Here is a 12,580-nt window from a genome sequence, read left to right as displayed (position 1 = left end):
GCACTGATGTTTACGTAAACAACAGAAATGTTGACTTAGTATCTAACTTCAATATTTTTAAAAACAGTAAGCTTTGTTCTCTATAGCAATGCTAACTGCATCTTTTTCTTCCAACTGTTCTGTTGCTGATATTCCCATACTTAACTACACCATCTATTCTTACATATCTTTTGACTAGTCAAAGGAATCTTGCTAAGTAAATGTTAAACTTGAGAAAAGTAGCATGTCTGAGCACAGACTGTCCCAGCAAAAAGACCACAGCATAATACTGCAAAGTGGATGGCCTACTCTTTCATGCTTGTCTGACTGGGTGAGTTGCTCCTTTCTCATACAATGGGAAACCTGCCACATGAGGGGCTTTGCTCTATGGATGTCTCAAGCATTGCAAATCTGTAGGAAGAAAGCTAATATTTCATAAGGGGATTTTAGGTATCAAGTAGAAGGAGCTGAACTTGAAACAAGTCTGGGGCTTTTACCTATTCACTGCCAGATTTTTACATGTTGTAACCTGTGAAGTGTGTTTGTATGGAGCTGAACAGATTTCTGCCTTCTGACTATAAGGCCATGCAGTTATGCTGACATACACAGAGTGTTCTTGAAACATTCCCCTGGTTATGTCTTGCAAAACAAAGTAGCCTAGTAAACATCATCCTGCTGTCACCTACTTCTGACTGGAAGCTACTATTTTTTCCTATAGAATAGCACCTGGAATGGGAATTTCTTAAGTAAAACTGGTTCCTTGCTGTTGTCAACCTGCTTATTGTCAAACTATTTACAATGACAACAACACTGAAATAAGGTATTTGCCAGCCTGGGAACCCAGAGCATCTTTGAAATGCAGCTGGGTAGCTGAGAGCCTGAGACATCCTCAGATGTCCTTGAGAAACATAAAAACAAACCGCAACAACTGTCCCCCTGGAAACAGTAGAAATTCATCTAGGAAACTTTTTTTTTTATAAAGTTTGGGGAAGCAAAAGTTGGTTTGACGGGGAAATAGACATGGTGGTTCCAGGTAGGAAAATAAAAGCTAGCAAGAGCAGATGGTTATGTCTCTAACAATCCAAAAGTAACTCATTGTCTATACAAATTGGGGCTTCCCTGAGAGCTCTCCTGGGAGAATTTCTCTGCTTGAGATCTCTGGGACAGACTGGACCCTTGCTGGGAACATCTGGCTGATTCTGGACTCCACAATGCAGGTCATCTCAGAAAATGAAACTTTGTCTATTATTAGCTACCCCCAGTCCTGGAAGCAGTTTGGCAAATGCTACACCATATTGTAACTCTTTAAATAACGTACAGGTGTGCATAAAGTACTTAATCGTAAATACATACTTGCTTTACTAGTGGCTATTTGTACTGATCTGTAATAAAGTAATGTACGAAATAAAATGTGTCCTTGCAAATTATGGGATTCTACAAACCTACCCTTGCAATCTTTGCATACCCACAGGCTATTCAAGAATGGATTACAGCCATCCTTTGAGTACTGAACTGATGTCCCATAAAATGTTATTTAATAATAAGTATTACTGTGTAAGACTTTTCTGAGCATCTTATAAAATAAACACTTTATCATAATTATGGTTATAGAGATTGACACAAAGGTCACTTCATTTTTCTTAATGTTTTCTTTCTGTTTGCAGGTAACAACCACAGTGAGTACACTTAATGATTATACTTGCACCTTTAAGAAGTTGACTGTATAAATGCCTTTCTTGCCTTGTGTAGGAAAGGGAAAGGTTAGGTGTAGAACGTTAGTTAATACATTCACTGAGACTGTAAGACAGTCTCATTAGGAATAGATGCATCCATGTTTATTTTGCCAAGAAAAGCACTTAGTACAGTTCTTCCTACTTCACTGTTTTGAGGATGCAGTACATCTTAACTGAATTATTACCACAGTGTTGACATACTTCTCTGCAGTCTCAAAGCAGTTGAAGTACAACTGTTACCAACAGCTGATGGAACCGTGTATCTATAGTGATGTTTTTTAATGATACCTTTGTACTATTGGTTAAAGTGACAACAGCAGCAGCTACACCAAATAAGCTTGAAATTAATTTTTGAAAACAATTTACTAAAATAAACAAGTACATTTTCATCTTCAGTATAAGTTAAATAACTGCATACGTTTTGAGGTCTTTCTAGATGCTTTTGATAGTAAGGCAGCAGCGATAGTAAGGCAGCAGCAGCAGTAGGGTGACAGCTAAGACTTTTACAAACAGTCAGTGCAAGGATTTTCTATTTTCCAGCAATATACATTTTACTGAATACATTGAAGGTGAACCTCATCTTTATTTGACGCAGCTCAAGCAGAATAGGACTGTAGTGCAATTCCTGCTTATGGGAAAAAAGTCTACGAAGGATGCTCAAACCATGATTTGTTCACTGGAAGCAGCTGATAAAAATTTAGCCATAACTGTTTGTGCTTCATTAGAAAAACTTGTAGAGGTTAAGAACTAAAACGTTATTTGTGGAAGTTCTTCTCTGTAGAAGAGTGCTTACTGCAAAATATACAACTTCTCAGATCTCCTTTGATAGCAAAACTTCCATGTACTAGCATGGAAAAATATTTCCAGGAGAAATGACTCTTATAGCTTAACACACAGCTTCCTGATGAAGGGGAACTGGCAAATTTGAAATGCTCTTTCCCTTTCTCTATTAAAGAATGAGCCCTGGCAAAAGAGAACATGTATTGTGTTAAAAGCTATAGTGGTTCAAAATCAAAACTGGCCCCTAGACAGGTTTACCCGTTCAGTACCCGTGTTCTCTAGTTCCAGTTTATTCAATATGGCCTTAACAGACTGTACAACTGCTACAGGGGAGTACTCTGATCATTTCCTTCACCAGTCTTGCTTCAGGTCTGTGAAGCGGGTGCCTCAGTCACTAACTCTTCTTATCAGGGACACAGAGGATCAGAACAATGATCACGCAAACTTCTTCTTTGTAGCTGTAAACCGTTCCATGTACTACAAAGGAAAAAAAAAAAATCTAAGTCAGAAATTAATACAAGGTTCATTACTAATGAAAGCAGCTAAATTTCTGCTTCAGACTCAAAAGCACTCTGAATCTAAAGCATACTTTATTTCATAGATGCCAATGTTAGCGTTATAAATAAAAAAAAACAAAACAAAAACAACAGCTTTCTGCCATTCGCTGTAATTGATTCATACTCTAGAATGGTCCATATGGTACAGAAGTCAAATCTGAAGTGTTAAGGATAAACTGATGTTAAACCCTTAAGACTGCAGTATGACAGAAAGCCTCAGCCTCCTTTTTTAATCCTGCTTTTCCATCTCATCAAAGTAAAGACTTGCTTCAGCATACCTCTCATCATTAGCTACCCTTCAAAAGATGCTGATGAAAGAACAGAGATCATGAATCCTATAAGAAAGGTAATATTTGACAAATTCTTGAAATTCTTTTTCAGATGTTAAGAATTCAATACAAGTGACAATACCAATAGACTGTTTATGCTTTCATTCACCAACATAACAGCTGTCTTAGAATTCTGAGGAGGTACTGGGTAAGGAGTTCACCAGAAGTTTCTTTTTAAAAAAAAATATCTTACAAACCTTGTCATAACCCTCCAGTTCTCTGAGTTTCTTGATTTCAAAGAGGTTTCCTTCAACTGCAAGCAGTGAGATCTGGGAATCGCTGAGGATGCTTTGAGGAAGCATGCTGAGTTCTAAGCAGTTTTCCTCTAAACGCAAGACTTTGAGGCGTGGACAGTGGGAGATCTGCACTGAGATCTGGGAAATCTGGTAGAAATAAATTTAAAAAAAGTGAAATGGGATTAAAATGTTAGTTATCCATGACTACTTAAAGTGACCTGTGTTTCAGACTAATATGGAACAATTATACTGTAAATCTAAATTATATTAACAGTAACTACTTAACAGTGTGTAAGAAGCAATAATAATGGTCAAAAAGTCCAACTAACCTTCTATTTTTCTGTGATGACAGGCAATCTACATGGCAGTTTATCAGATTCCTACTCAATAACTGTTCAAATACTTTCTGTATGATTAAAGTCAGTATTTGTTAGTCAAATCAGGCAGTTGGATGTTTTAGACTATAAATTCTAGTTATGATCTCCCATTTCTATAGTGTGAAAGTTGTATGTCTTTCAGCTATAAAGTTTTGATCATGTCAGCTTAGACTTAGTATGACCAGAGAACATAATAGAAACAGCTCTGTCCCAAATCCACATGCTATCTCAGTTACCGGACCTGGTTCTGATTCAAATTGAGTTCGATAGCCTGCAATTCTCCCACAGTGTCAGGTACATTTTGGATCTGGTTTTTGGAAAGATCTACCACATCCAAGTGACGAAGACCACAGAGTTGCGTTGGCACAGTCCGAAGCTGGTTTCCAGAAAGACTCAGGGTTTTGAGAGCTGAAAGTTGTCCAAACGCAGCTGGTAGCTGCCTCAAGTGATTGCCATTCAAATGCAGTGTTTCCAGTTTTTTCAGTTTACACAGCTCCTCAGGCAGAGCAGCTAGAAATAAATCACAGAACAAAGGGAATGACCTAAACAAAGAACAGTAAAATTCCATACCCATTTATGTCAAATAAGCTTCTGCATGGAAAACAATTATTTCCCACAGGATTCCTCCACATTTTCCAGTGAAGGCACAGATCCCTACACAGAAGGCACACATCCCCTACACAGAAACAGAAGCCCACTGACAACACAATTTCTAAACGTCTTCCATAAATATCTCAACAATAATCTGCAAACAAGGTAGACCTTCAAACTACTAGCTGAAAACACTACTCTGAGAGGATTTTACACCATCAGCTACACCCTTTACTAACCACTTTGCCAATGTATTCTATGACATTTGATACACCATACAATTCACAGCCTCAGGTGTGCTGCAGCCCTCTAAAGGTATTACTTAACTCACTCAAAAGTTCTCAAACAATCCATACCATATCAGATAAGTCTCACTAGGTAAGCTCTCCTAGGGTTCATCCATCCCTCATTCTGTCTACACACACCTGTAGCACTCCTAAGCTGCACTATGGAAACAAAGAGATTTGTAAATGACATTTGTTTTTCAAAAAGGCAATTAATACACAATGAACACATAAAAACAGTTAGCTTCTTCACCTCATCCTAGTTTTTCCATAAAGAGGTAAGAAATGTATTTCTCATCCAAAAGACAGCATCTCTCATAGCATAAAGTTGCCTGAATATTTTTGAACTTCCATTGAAGTTTGTCCAAGAGAAGCAGCAACAACCATTCAATGGCCAACATTTTCTAAGAATCATGTTAATAACCTGTTCTCTATGCAAGTACTAAACCATCTGACACTTAAACTTTCAGATCAGACAAGTCACAGCACACAAACCATATGGTTTTAAGTACTTACATGTCATTGTTAAACCGATAATACAACTAAGCTGGCAACTAGTTTTGAAGAATTTATGGTTTGTTTTTTTTTCCTGTACATGAATTCCAAAGATTTCAGTTTAGGTGACTAAACTTCCCATTTACATCCTGTGAGAGTTAAATCATTACATTTAGTTTTTGATCAGAGAAGTCAGATATTACTTTAAAAATCTGTGGAGATAATAATTAGCAGGCATACTCAGTTTGTTGTTGTTTAGAACAAGGCTCTTCAAAAAGGAAAACTTTCCAATGAGTGGTGGCAAGAGCTCTATTTTGTTGTTTGACAAATCTATTGTCCTCAAGTTGCTCGTTAGCTTCTGCAGATCTTCAGGAAACTAGGGGAAATAAAAACGATACATCATCTAAATACTTGATACAACTTCAAATGTTCAAGTTATGTAGGTCTAAAATTTTAACTGAAATACATATCTATATTACATGCTGTAATATGTATCACAATGTCCAGTCATTGTAGTGTGCAACTAAGTCGACAGATTTCTCCTCTGTATTTTTTTTTAAATATTTTTTCTTCTCAGGAAAGGGAAAACGATATAAAGGAGACAGTCTAACATCCAGGAAGGGTACTTTTAATACAAAGAATTTAAATTAAAAAAGGAGAAGGAAGTACAGACTATTAATGACTACAGTTAAATACAATGCAAATATCTAAGTATGACAAATTGTAGAGTATCTTTCTAGAAAATAATACGGTTATAAAATTTACATTTTCTACCAAGTTTCTAGTCTTTCTTTTTTTAAAGCACAACATTATAACTAATACTTCTTTAACAAGCATTCGTTCTAAAGCATATGATCAGAAGCATGCAAGTGTCCTGAGAGACAAAGCCTCAATCAGGAGACAATGCAAGCAAAATTCTTCTCTGCCAAAAAGAAAGAAAAAAATCTTAAAATAAGATTTATCACTATTTATGAGAAACACGTGTATGCAGTGCATTATGACAACAATGAGGGGGGAATTCGCCTCCAGAAGTGCCAATCATACAAACAAACCGCCAGGATTCTATTACAGTTGTATTACCTCTGTAAGTCCCTTTCCTGTTAGCTGAAACACACCAGTTTTCTGTGCTGTTTCCAGGTGGGCTTTTAATGCGCTATTTCCCATCCTCACACTTCTTTGTCAAGCGTACAGAGCTTGTCTGAGCGATAGTTTCAGCCAGTTTTTCTGTTGTTCTGTGCTGGAGGACTGCAATAGAAATCTATTATAAAGCAAATGTAAAAAGTCATTTTACACATACTGTCTTAACACTAAAAGCTTCTCAATACACTGAACCATTTTGCTGCTGCATTTTCATCTCTCTAAAATTTTGGATCTTAGAATATTTACCCAGCTTAAGACGCATTCTTTATTGCAGTCTGCATATTGAAATAACGCAATAAATATGGTTAAAACTATGGGGAAAACTTTATAGTTCCCACGTCTCTGTTCTTTTGGGGCCCAGTTATATAAGGCTGTTGTTTATGGAGACTCTCCATGATTTCAGTGGCATCTACCAGGACAGAGCTGCTTTTAATCCTACAGTTTCGTTCAGTTTCCTGGAAACACTCAGAGACCCGACTCCTTTCTCTTCCTTCTCCGTGCAGTTACTGCCATCCCTCTCCTGTCACGCCAGCAGAGCTTAAGGAGCTTCAGACCGGAGGATTAGCAGGGGCAGAGCCAGCAGTCCCCGCTCCCCCAGCTGCTCCCCGGGGCTCCCCGGCGACGCTCGCCCCGACCCCAGCTCCCCAAGCCCCGCCGCCGCTGAGCGGCTCGGGGAGCCCCCGCACCGGCACCTACCGACCCCGGCGGAGGCAGAGAGGGAGGGAGCCGCCCCCGCCGCGCCTCCCCTGGTCCTTCAAGAACCGGGCACCGGCCGCCCTTCCTCTTCGTCTCCCCGGAACCGGAACGGTGTCAGCAGGGCCGTCACGCCCGGCATGGCGACTGCCCGCCGCTCCAAGCCTCCTGCTCCTGCATCCGGCCGCCCTTCCGGCGCGGCCGCCATGGCGGAACGTCGCCGCTTGGTTTCCGCGGCAACGGCGGCCGCCAGCCCCGGGCCCCGCGGAGGAGCCGCCGGCCCCAGGCCTCGCGGAGCGGCCGGGCGGGCGCGCAGCGCGCTGAGGCTGCGGGAGCGGGGGGCAGCGGGGGCCGCCAGGGCGCGGAGAGCCGCCGCGGCCGGCCCCAGCCCGTGGGAGTCCGAGGGGCCCACGGCGGCGGCGGCCGTGCTGGCACAGTGCTTGGCCGAGGGCTTCGTGAGGCAGGTGCGGGGCCCGGCTGTCGGGAGCAAATCCCTCGCTTCTGTCCGCATAAAGGGGGGCGTTCTGCTGCGGCGGTTTTGTCCATGAAGAGCCTAAAAGCAGCTGTTGGGGTTTACAAGCTTGTGTTTTACCTTTTATGGGTCTGGTTGTGTGGCTTGGAATAACAGATACGCAGGAAGTGCTGAACCGCGCTGCTGTGCCAGTCTTGAGAGTTTGCCTGATGCCTTCTTGCTGCTGACTGACCTTCTTGTTGCCTTCCTTTCACAGGAGACATTGGATTCAGTCTGTCAAAATACCACATGCTTTGCAAAATTCGCTGAGAGGGAAAAAATTGCAAACATTCGGGCAGAAATCAATGAGGTACAGCCTTTACTTCTGTCAATGTACTCTTAACACTTCATACTTAAAGATAATACATTTCACCCAATGAGGCAGCAAACTGAAATATGCCATTGTTTCATGTTTGTGTTTTGCTTTTTTTTTTTTTTTGGTGGTGGGGGGGGCGGGCTTATTCTTCTGTTTTGTTTTTAACAGTTTAGCTATTAAACAGTTGGCAGTTTTTTCCCAGTGGACTGAGTTGTCATAAAGCAAAGAATAACAAGATTAAATAAGTTTTCAGTGTAATTGGAAGGATGTAGTAGTTTGCATCTTTGACTGAAGTGTTACCTGAAGCTTTCCGAAGAAACTAAAGAACAAATAAGAGTTTATAGTTCACTTATATTTCAAAAAATGTGTTTCTTTTTAGGCATCTGGACCATTTTGTTGGTTACCTCAGTCATTTCCTACTGTCTGAAATGGATGGTTGATTTGCATTTTATGTTGATGTTTTCTTAGCATTTGCTCACTAATATGTGAGATGTATTTATTATACAATGTGGTGTAAGCTCCAGCAGCTACAAAACGTTACTGCAAAAGTGTAACAAATTCACTGGTCTAATTTTTTGGAGAATGAGTAAGTAGGCATCACCCTGCAGCAGAAGGAAGGAGTAGCTTACAGCTCCTAGTGAGGTGGATATTTCCCTGTCTTTGTTGAAAGCTTATACTTACAAAATTCTTTTTTGGACAAATGTTTAATATGCTGTCAGTGAAAGAGGTTAATTTTTGTCTCCTCTTAAGGAAGGCAAAGCAACGGTTCTGTGTCCTGAAAAACTGTCATTCTGTTCTGTACTTTCCTTCAATCTTCTCTTGTCTAGCCAAAATGATCACAGCTTTCAGCCATAGGAGTAAGCATGCTGTTCTTATGCTCATTTATCATTGGAAAGAATTAAAGCTAAGAGGTTAACCTGAGAGGTTCCCCCTCAGCTTAAAACAATTAATATCACAAAACAGTGTTTGCCAAAAGGAGGAGACTTAAGCTTTGAGAGGTTCTTTAGCAGGATATAGGCTATGAAACTGCTTTGTAGGACATGTGAGTATCTGTGTTTTAAGAATGAATTGCAGAATCTGTCTCTTGCAGTACAAGTTCCCAATAAATCACCAAAATATTTTGTTTGTATGTGTGGTTTTGGTTTTTTAACTGTCTCTTCCTATTAACCAACAAAAAAAAACACACCTTGAGGGAAATTGGTAGTATGCTCTTATGCATGTGGCTACTCTGTCAGAAGTGCACTGTCCCCCTTCTTACCTCTCCTTCCCTCACCTTTTCCCTGCCCCAAGAGGGCCAGCAATATTTGGATAAGTACATTAAAAATTCATTTTCATTTCAATTTTTATTCTTGTTGTAGAAAAAACTGGAAACTGAGATCCTGCAGTTGGAGAGGGAGACAGCAGACATTGTTCACCCTTTTTACTTAGGTAAATTTTCTATGTACCATAGGGGAAAAAAAAAGGAAAAAACCACAACAGTTTTAATTTTAACTGACTGCATCAGCAGATTTTTTTCATCTAAGTACATCACACTTCTAGAAGTTACTGCAGCTGTTCCCACTGCATAGCTTGTTAGAGGTGGCAAGTATATTATTAACCTTCCCCAAAAGAATGTTTGAGTAATATATGAACTTAATCAGAAGGATGTGCAGTAGAATCTGTGTGTGTCTGTGTCTGCCCTCAGCTCCCCAAGTTCAATGGAACGTCAGGAGTTTTGAGATCATCAGTCATCTGTGTTGCTTCCTTTGGCCTGTGTGATACTTTACTGCTTATCCAGTAACCTGATGCGTTTCTACTTCATCTGTGGACCCTAGAATTACTTAGTTTTATTTTATTTTGGGGGGGAGCATATGGATTCATTTTCTTGGTATTTCTTGCTTTTCCCCCTATGACTTGACGGATACTTAAAGATTCTAGTTTGCTAATACTGCATTATGCTAGTAAAGTACACTGTAATATTTCAATCCTATGGCATAGTTTTAAGAAGTGTGTTTCATCTCTTCAAGACAGTTTACTTAGAACTATAGATGATGTAAGGCAATTAACAAAGCTGTATCTCTAAAAAATATGTATGACTTTATTTGAGGTGCGTGTTGATGTTAAGTCCTATAGAGTCCAACACAAGTCATTCTGACTAATGATATCTATCTTGAGTGTACACTATCCTGAGTGATAGAGCAGATTTTTTTCTTCCTTTCTAAAGAAGAAACTTTGTTCTTGTTCTAGCAGGACAATAGCTTCAACTTTTCAATTTTATTTTATAGATAAAAAATGCCAGATATTGCAAGATATGAACAGACACTTGGAAGCAGTACTGAAAGAGAAGAAGAAACTTAGGAAGAGGCTGTTGAAGCCTATATGTCAAGAGAACCTTCCTATTAAGGCTGAATATCACAAGTAAGCATATAAAAAGTAATGGTTCTTTGTTTGAGTGAGTTCAAATTAATTTGAGCTAATTATATTTTAGAAAAAATCAGATGCTTTCATTCACTTTTCTGTGAATGTAATTTTTTAATGAGTATTTGCGTAGTTGATTGGTCTTGCCTTCTGAAGACTACACAATTGATTATGTATCTTTCTAAATGGATGTGTTAAATTCTTGATTCCTTTACCTTCTCCATAGGTAGGAATCACTACTGCAGCTTTTGGTGTCTTCTTCTCACTATGACTTGTTCAGAATAAGTGTGTGGATGATTCCCAGAGATACTTAGTAAATGTTTAAAAAATAGTGTTTCTCCTCATGGTCTAAAAATCTAGTCCAGTTACAGAAGTATGCACTTCAGTAACTCCTGCCTTGTTGTTGAGAGCCATAAAAGAATTGTAATTGCACAGAAATTAGATGACTAGGAACTCATATAAAAATGGAGAAGAGGACTAAGGAAACCCATAGTGGGAAAGAAAGGAATGCTTGAAAGTATTAGATCCTGCATTGTTTGCACAACTTTTGAGCTCATTCTTGGCTACAGGTACGTAGTAGAGTTGTTGACTGAGGCTGTGTCTTTCGTTGAGAAGCTTGAAAGTCATTTGCAAAGTGCGAAAAGTATCCCTCAGATACCAACTCTCATGAAGAACATGGTGAGTAGCAAAAAAAAAAAAAAAAAAGCTCCTCAATGCTGTTGGGTTGCTTAGATTATTTTTTTCTTGCTAGCTTGACAGGTTATAGAGATGAAGTCTAATTCTCTTCTTCAGGACATTGCTTTGACAAAAACAGAGGTGCTGGTGACAGACTTGGAGGAGCTGACAGAGCAAATATTGAAATGGAGGGAACTGCAAAAAGGAGCGTATTCTGATGGCATCTGCAATACTGCTGAATTGGACTTTGGCTTATCTTTAACCTAGCACATTTTTTTTCCTCATATGGGATGGCTATTCGAAGAACTGCAATTTAAGCCTGTGAAAACTACAACGTAGTTCTGCCTTAATACAACAGGGACTTTGTAAGTAGTTCTATTAGTGTTCTGACATTATTGTTCAATGATTATCCATTCTCCAACTTTGAGCAGCAGCTCATAGGAAGGCAGACTACTGAAAAGACTGTTAGGGAGTTATTTTTTGAAATAGTTGGGCAGGATTCCCTCGGAGCCTGTATCTTCAATGCAATTTTGTTTTGATATTTCTCATGTGTTTGCTATAATGTGTCATTCATTTTTTGTAAGTACTTTGATAATACACTGTATTTTGTATGTACCTATAAAACTTCAATAAAAGCACTAGACTTTAAGAACCAAGTTTCATGGTTTTCATTTTGTTATGGAATCCCACATTTAGAAACCAAAGAGTGGTTCAAAGTGCTATGGAAGCATAGACAGGAATCTAATAGTTCAAACAAGGAATTAAATTAGTTTTAGGTTACAATTTATTACAGCTATGACACGGTTGATTGGGAAAGCAGGGAATGGACTTGGTGATGTTTAGCAGTTCTACAAATTTGTAACCTATGTTTCTATGATAGTGATAAATACATTCTTCAGTCTCTCCTCTTCTATTGCTTGCCCTGTATTCAGTGACTTCCTTAGAATATAACTTTTTCCATGAGTATGACTGACAACTTAGCTACTGTGGCTGTTCCAATTCACAGTCTCAGTAGCTTTTATGTCTTGAAAAGATGTGTTAGTAAAATGTCACTGCCAGGACATCTATAAACCAGGACAGTTGTCTTTTGTGAACACCCAGTTTTATCCTGAAGTGGAACAAACATGCAGAGATATTCCCTTCTGTTACTGCATCCTCAGTTATCTTAATTCTTCTTAGCTCCAACTTGATTTCTATTTTTAAAAGTGAGCCCTTTATTTTTTTGAAAGTAACCACTAGGTGGCTCAATACCACACAAATTTCACTGTAGCTTGAGAGAGGTGCATCAAAACAAAGTAAAATTAAGGAAGAAATAGTTCTATGTTGAGCATCTTCTGTTCAGAGTTACTTGTAATTGGTCTACTCAGTATTAAATATTTGAAAATTTCCAAGAATCCTGTTATTAATCTTTGTAGACTACATTATTCTAAAGGGTATGATGTCAAAGAGTATAGCTTAACAATTCTCTAATATAGTATACAAATGCA

General features: G+C 39.0%; 2 protein-coding genes across 4 annotated transcripts; one reads left to right on the top strand and one right to left on the bottom strand.

The window, feature by feature from the left end:
- Nucleotides 1-2,758: 2,758 nt before the first annotated feature.
- LRRC57 (leucine rich repeat containing 57) lies at nt 2,759-7,331 on the bottom strand. Of its 2 annotated transcripts, none has more exons than XM_035540139.2 (6): nt 7,198-7,331; nt 6,442-6,606; nt 5,602-5,737; nt 4,233-4,501; nt 3,576-3,761; nt 2,759-2,969 (listed from the first exon to the last, which is right to left on the bottom strand). In XM_035540139.2, exons 2-6 carry the CDS (start codon nt 6,523-6,525, stop codon nt 2,928-2,930), a joined length of 717 nt encoding a protein of 238 aa, XP_035396032.1. In that variant the 5' UTR covers nt 6,526-6,606; nt 7,198-7,331; the 3' UTR covers nt 2,759-2,927. The 2 variants fall into 2 exon arrangements, with proteins under 2 accessions (XP_035396032.1, XP_035396033.1); XM_035540140.2 differs by having other exon boundaries at nt 6,442-6,619; nt 7,198-7,294.
- Nucleotides 7,332-7,334: 3 nt separating this feature from the next.
- On the top strand, nt 7,335-11,745 carry HAUS2 (HAUS augmin like complex subunit 2). Of its 2 annotated transcripts, none has more exons than XM_035540137.2 (6): nt 7,335-7,658; nt 7,923-8,015; nt 9,380-9,449; nt 10,286-10,418; nt 10,988-11,096; nt 11,211-11,745. In XM_035540137.2, the coding sequence occupies exons 1-6, from the start codon at nt 7,335-7,337 to the stop codon at nt 11,358-11,360; spliced, it is 879 nt and encodes a 292-aa protein (XP_035396030.1). In that variant the 3' UTR covers nt 11,361-11,745. The 2 variants fall into 2 exon arrangements, with proteins under 2 accessions (XP_035396030.1, XP_035396031.1); XM_035540138.2 differs by having other exon boundaries at nt 11,170-11,354.
- Nucleotides 11,746-12,580: the final 835 nt, after the last annotated feature.

This window comes from Cygnus atratus, chromosome 5, assembly GCF_013377495.2.
Source record: "Cygnus atratus isolate AKBS03 ecotype Queensland, Australia chromosome 5, CAtr_DNAZoo_HiC_assembly, whole genome shotgun sequence".
NCBI classification, from domain to species: Eukaryota; Metazoa; Chordata; class Aves; order Anseriformes; family Anatidae; genus Cygnus; species Cygnus atratus.
Note: the sequence above shows the minus strand (reverse complement) of the source record. Positions and strands in the feature narration are given on the sequence as shown.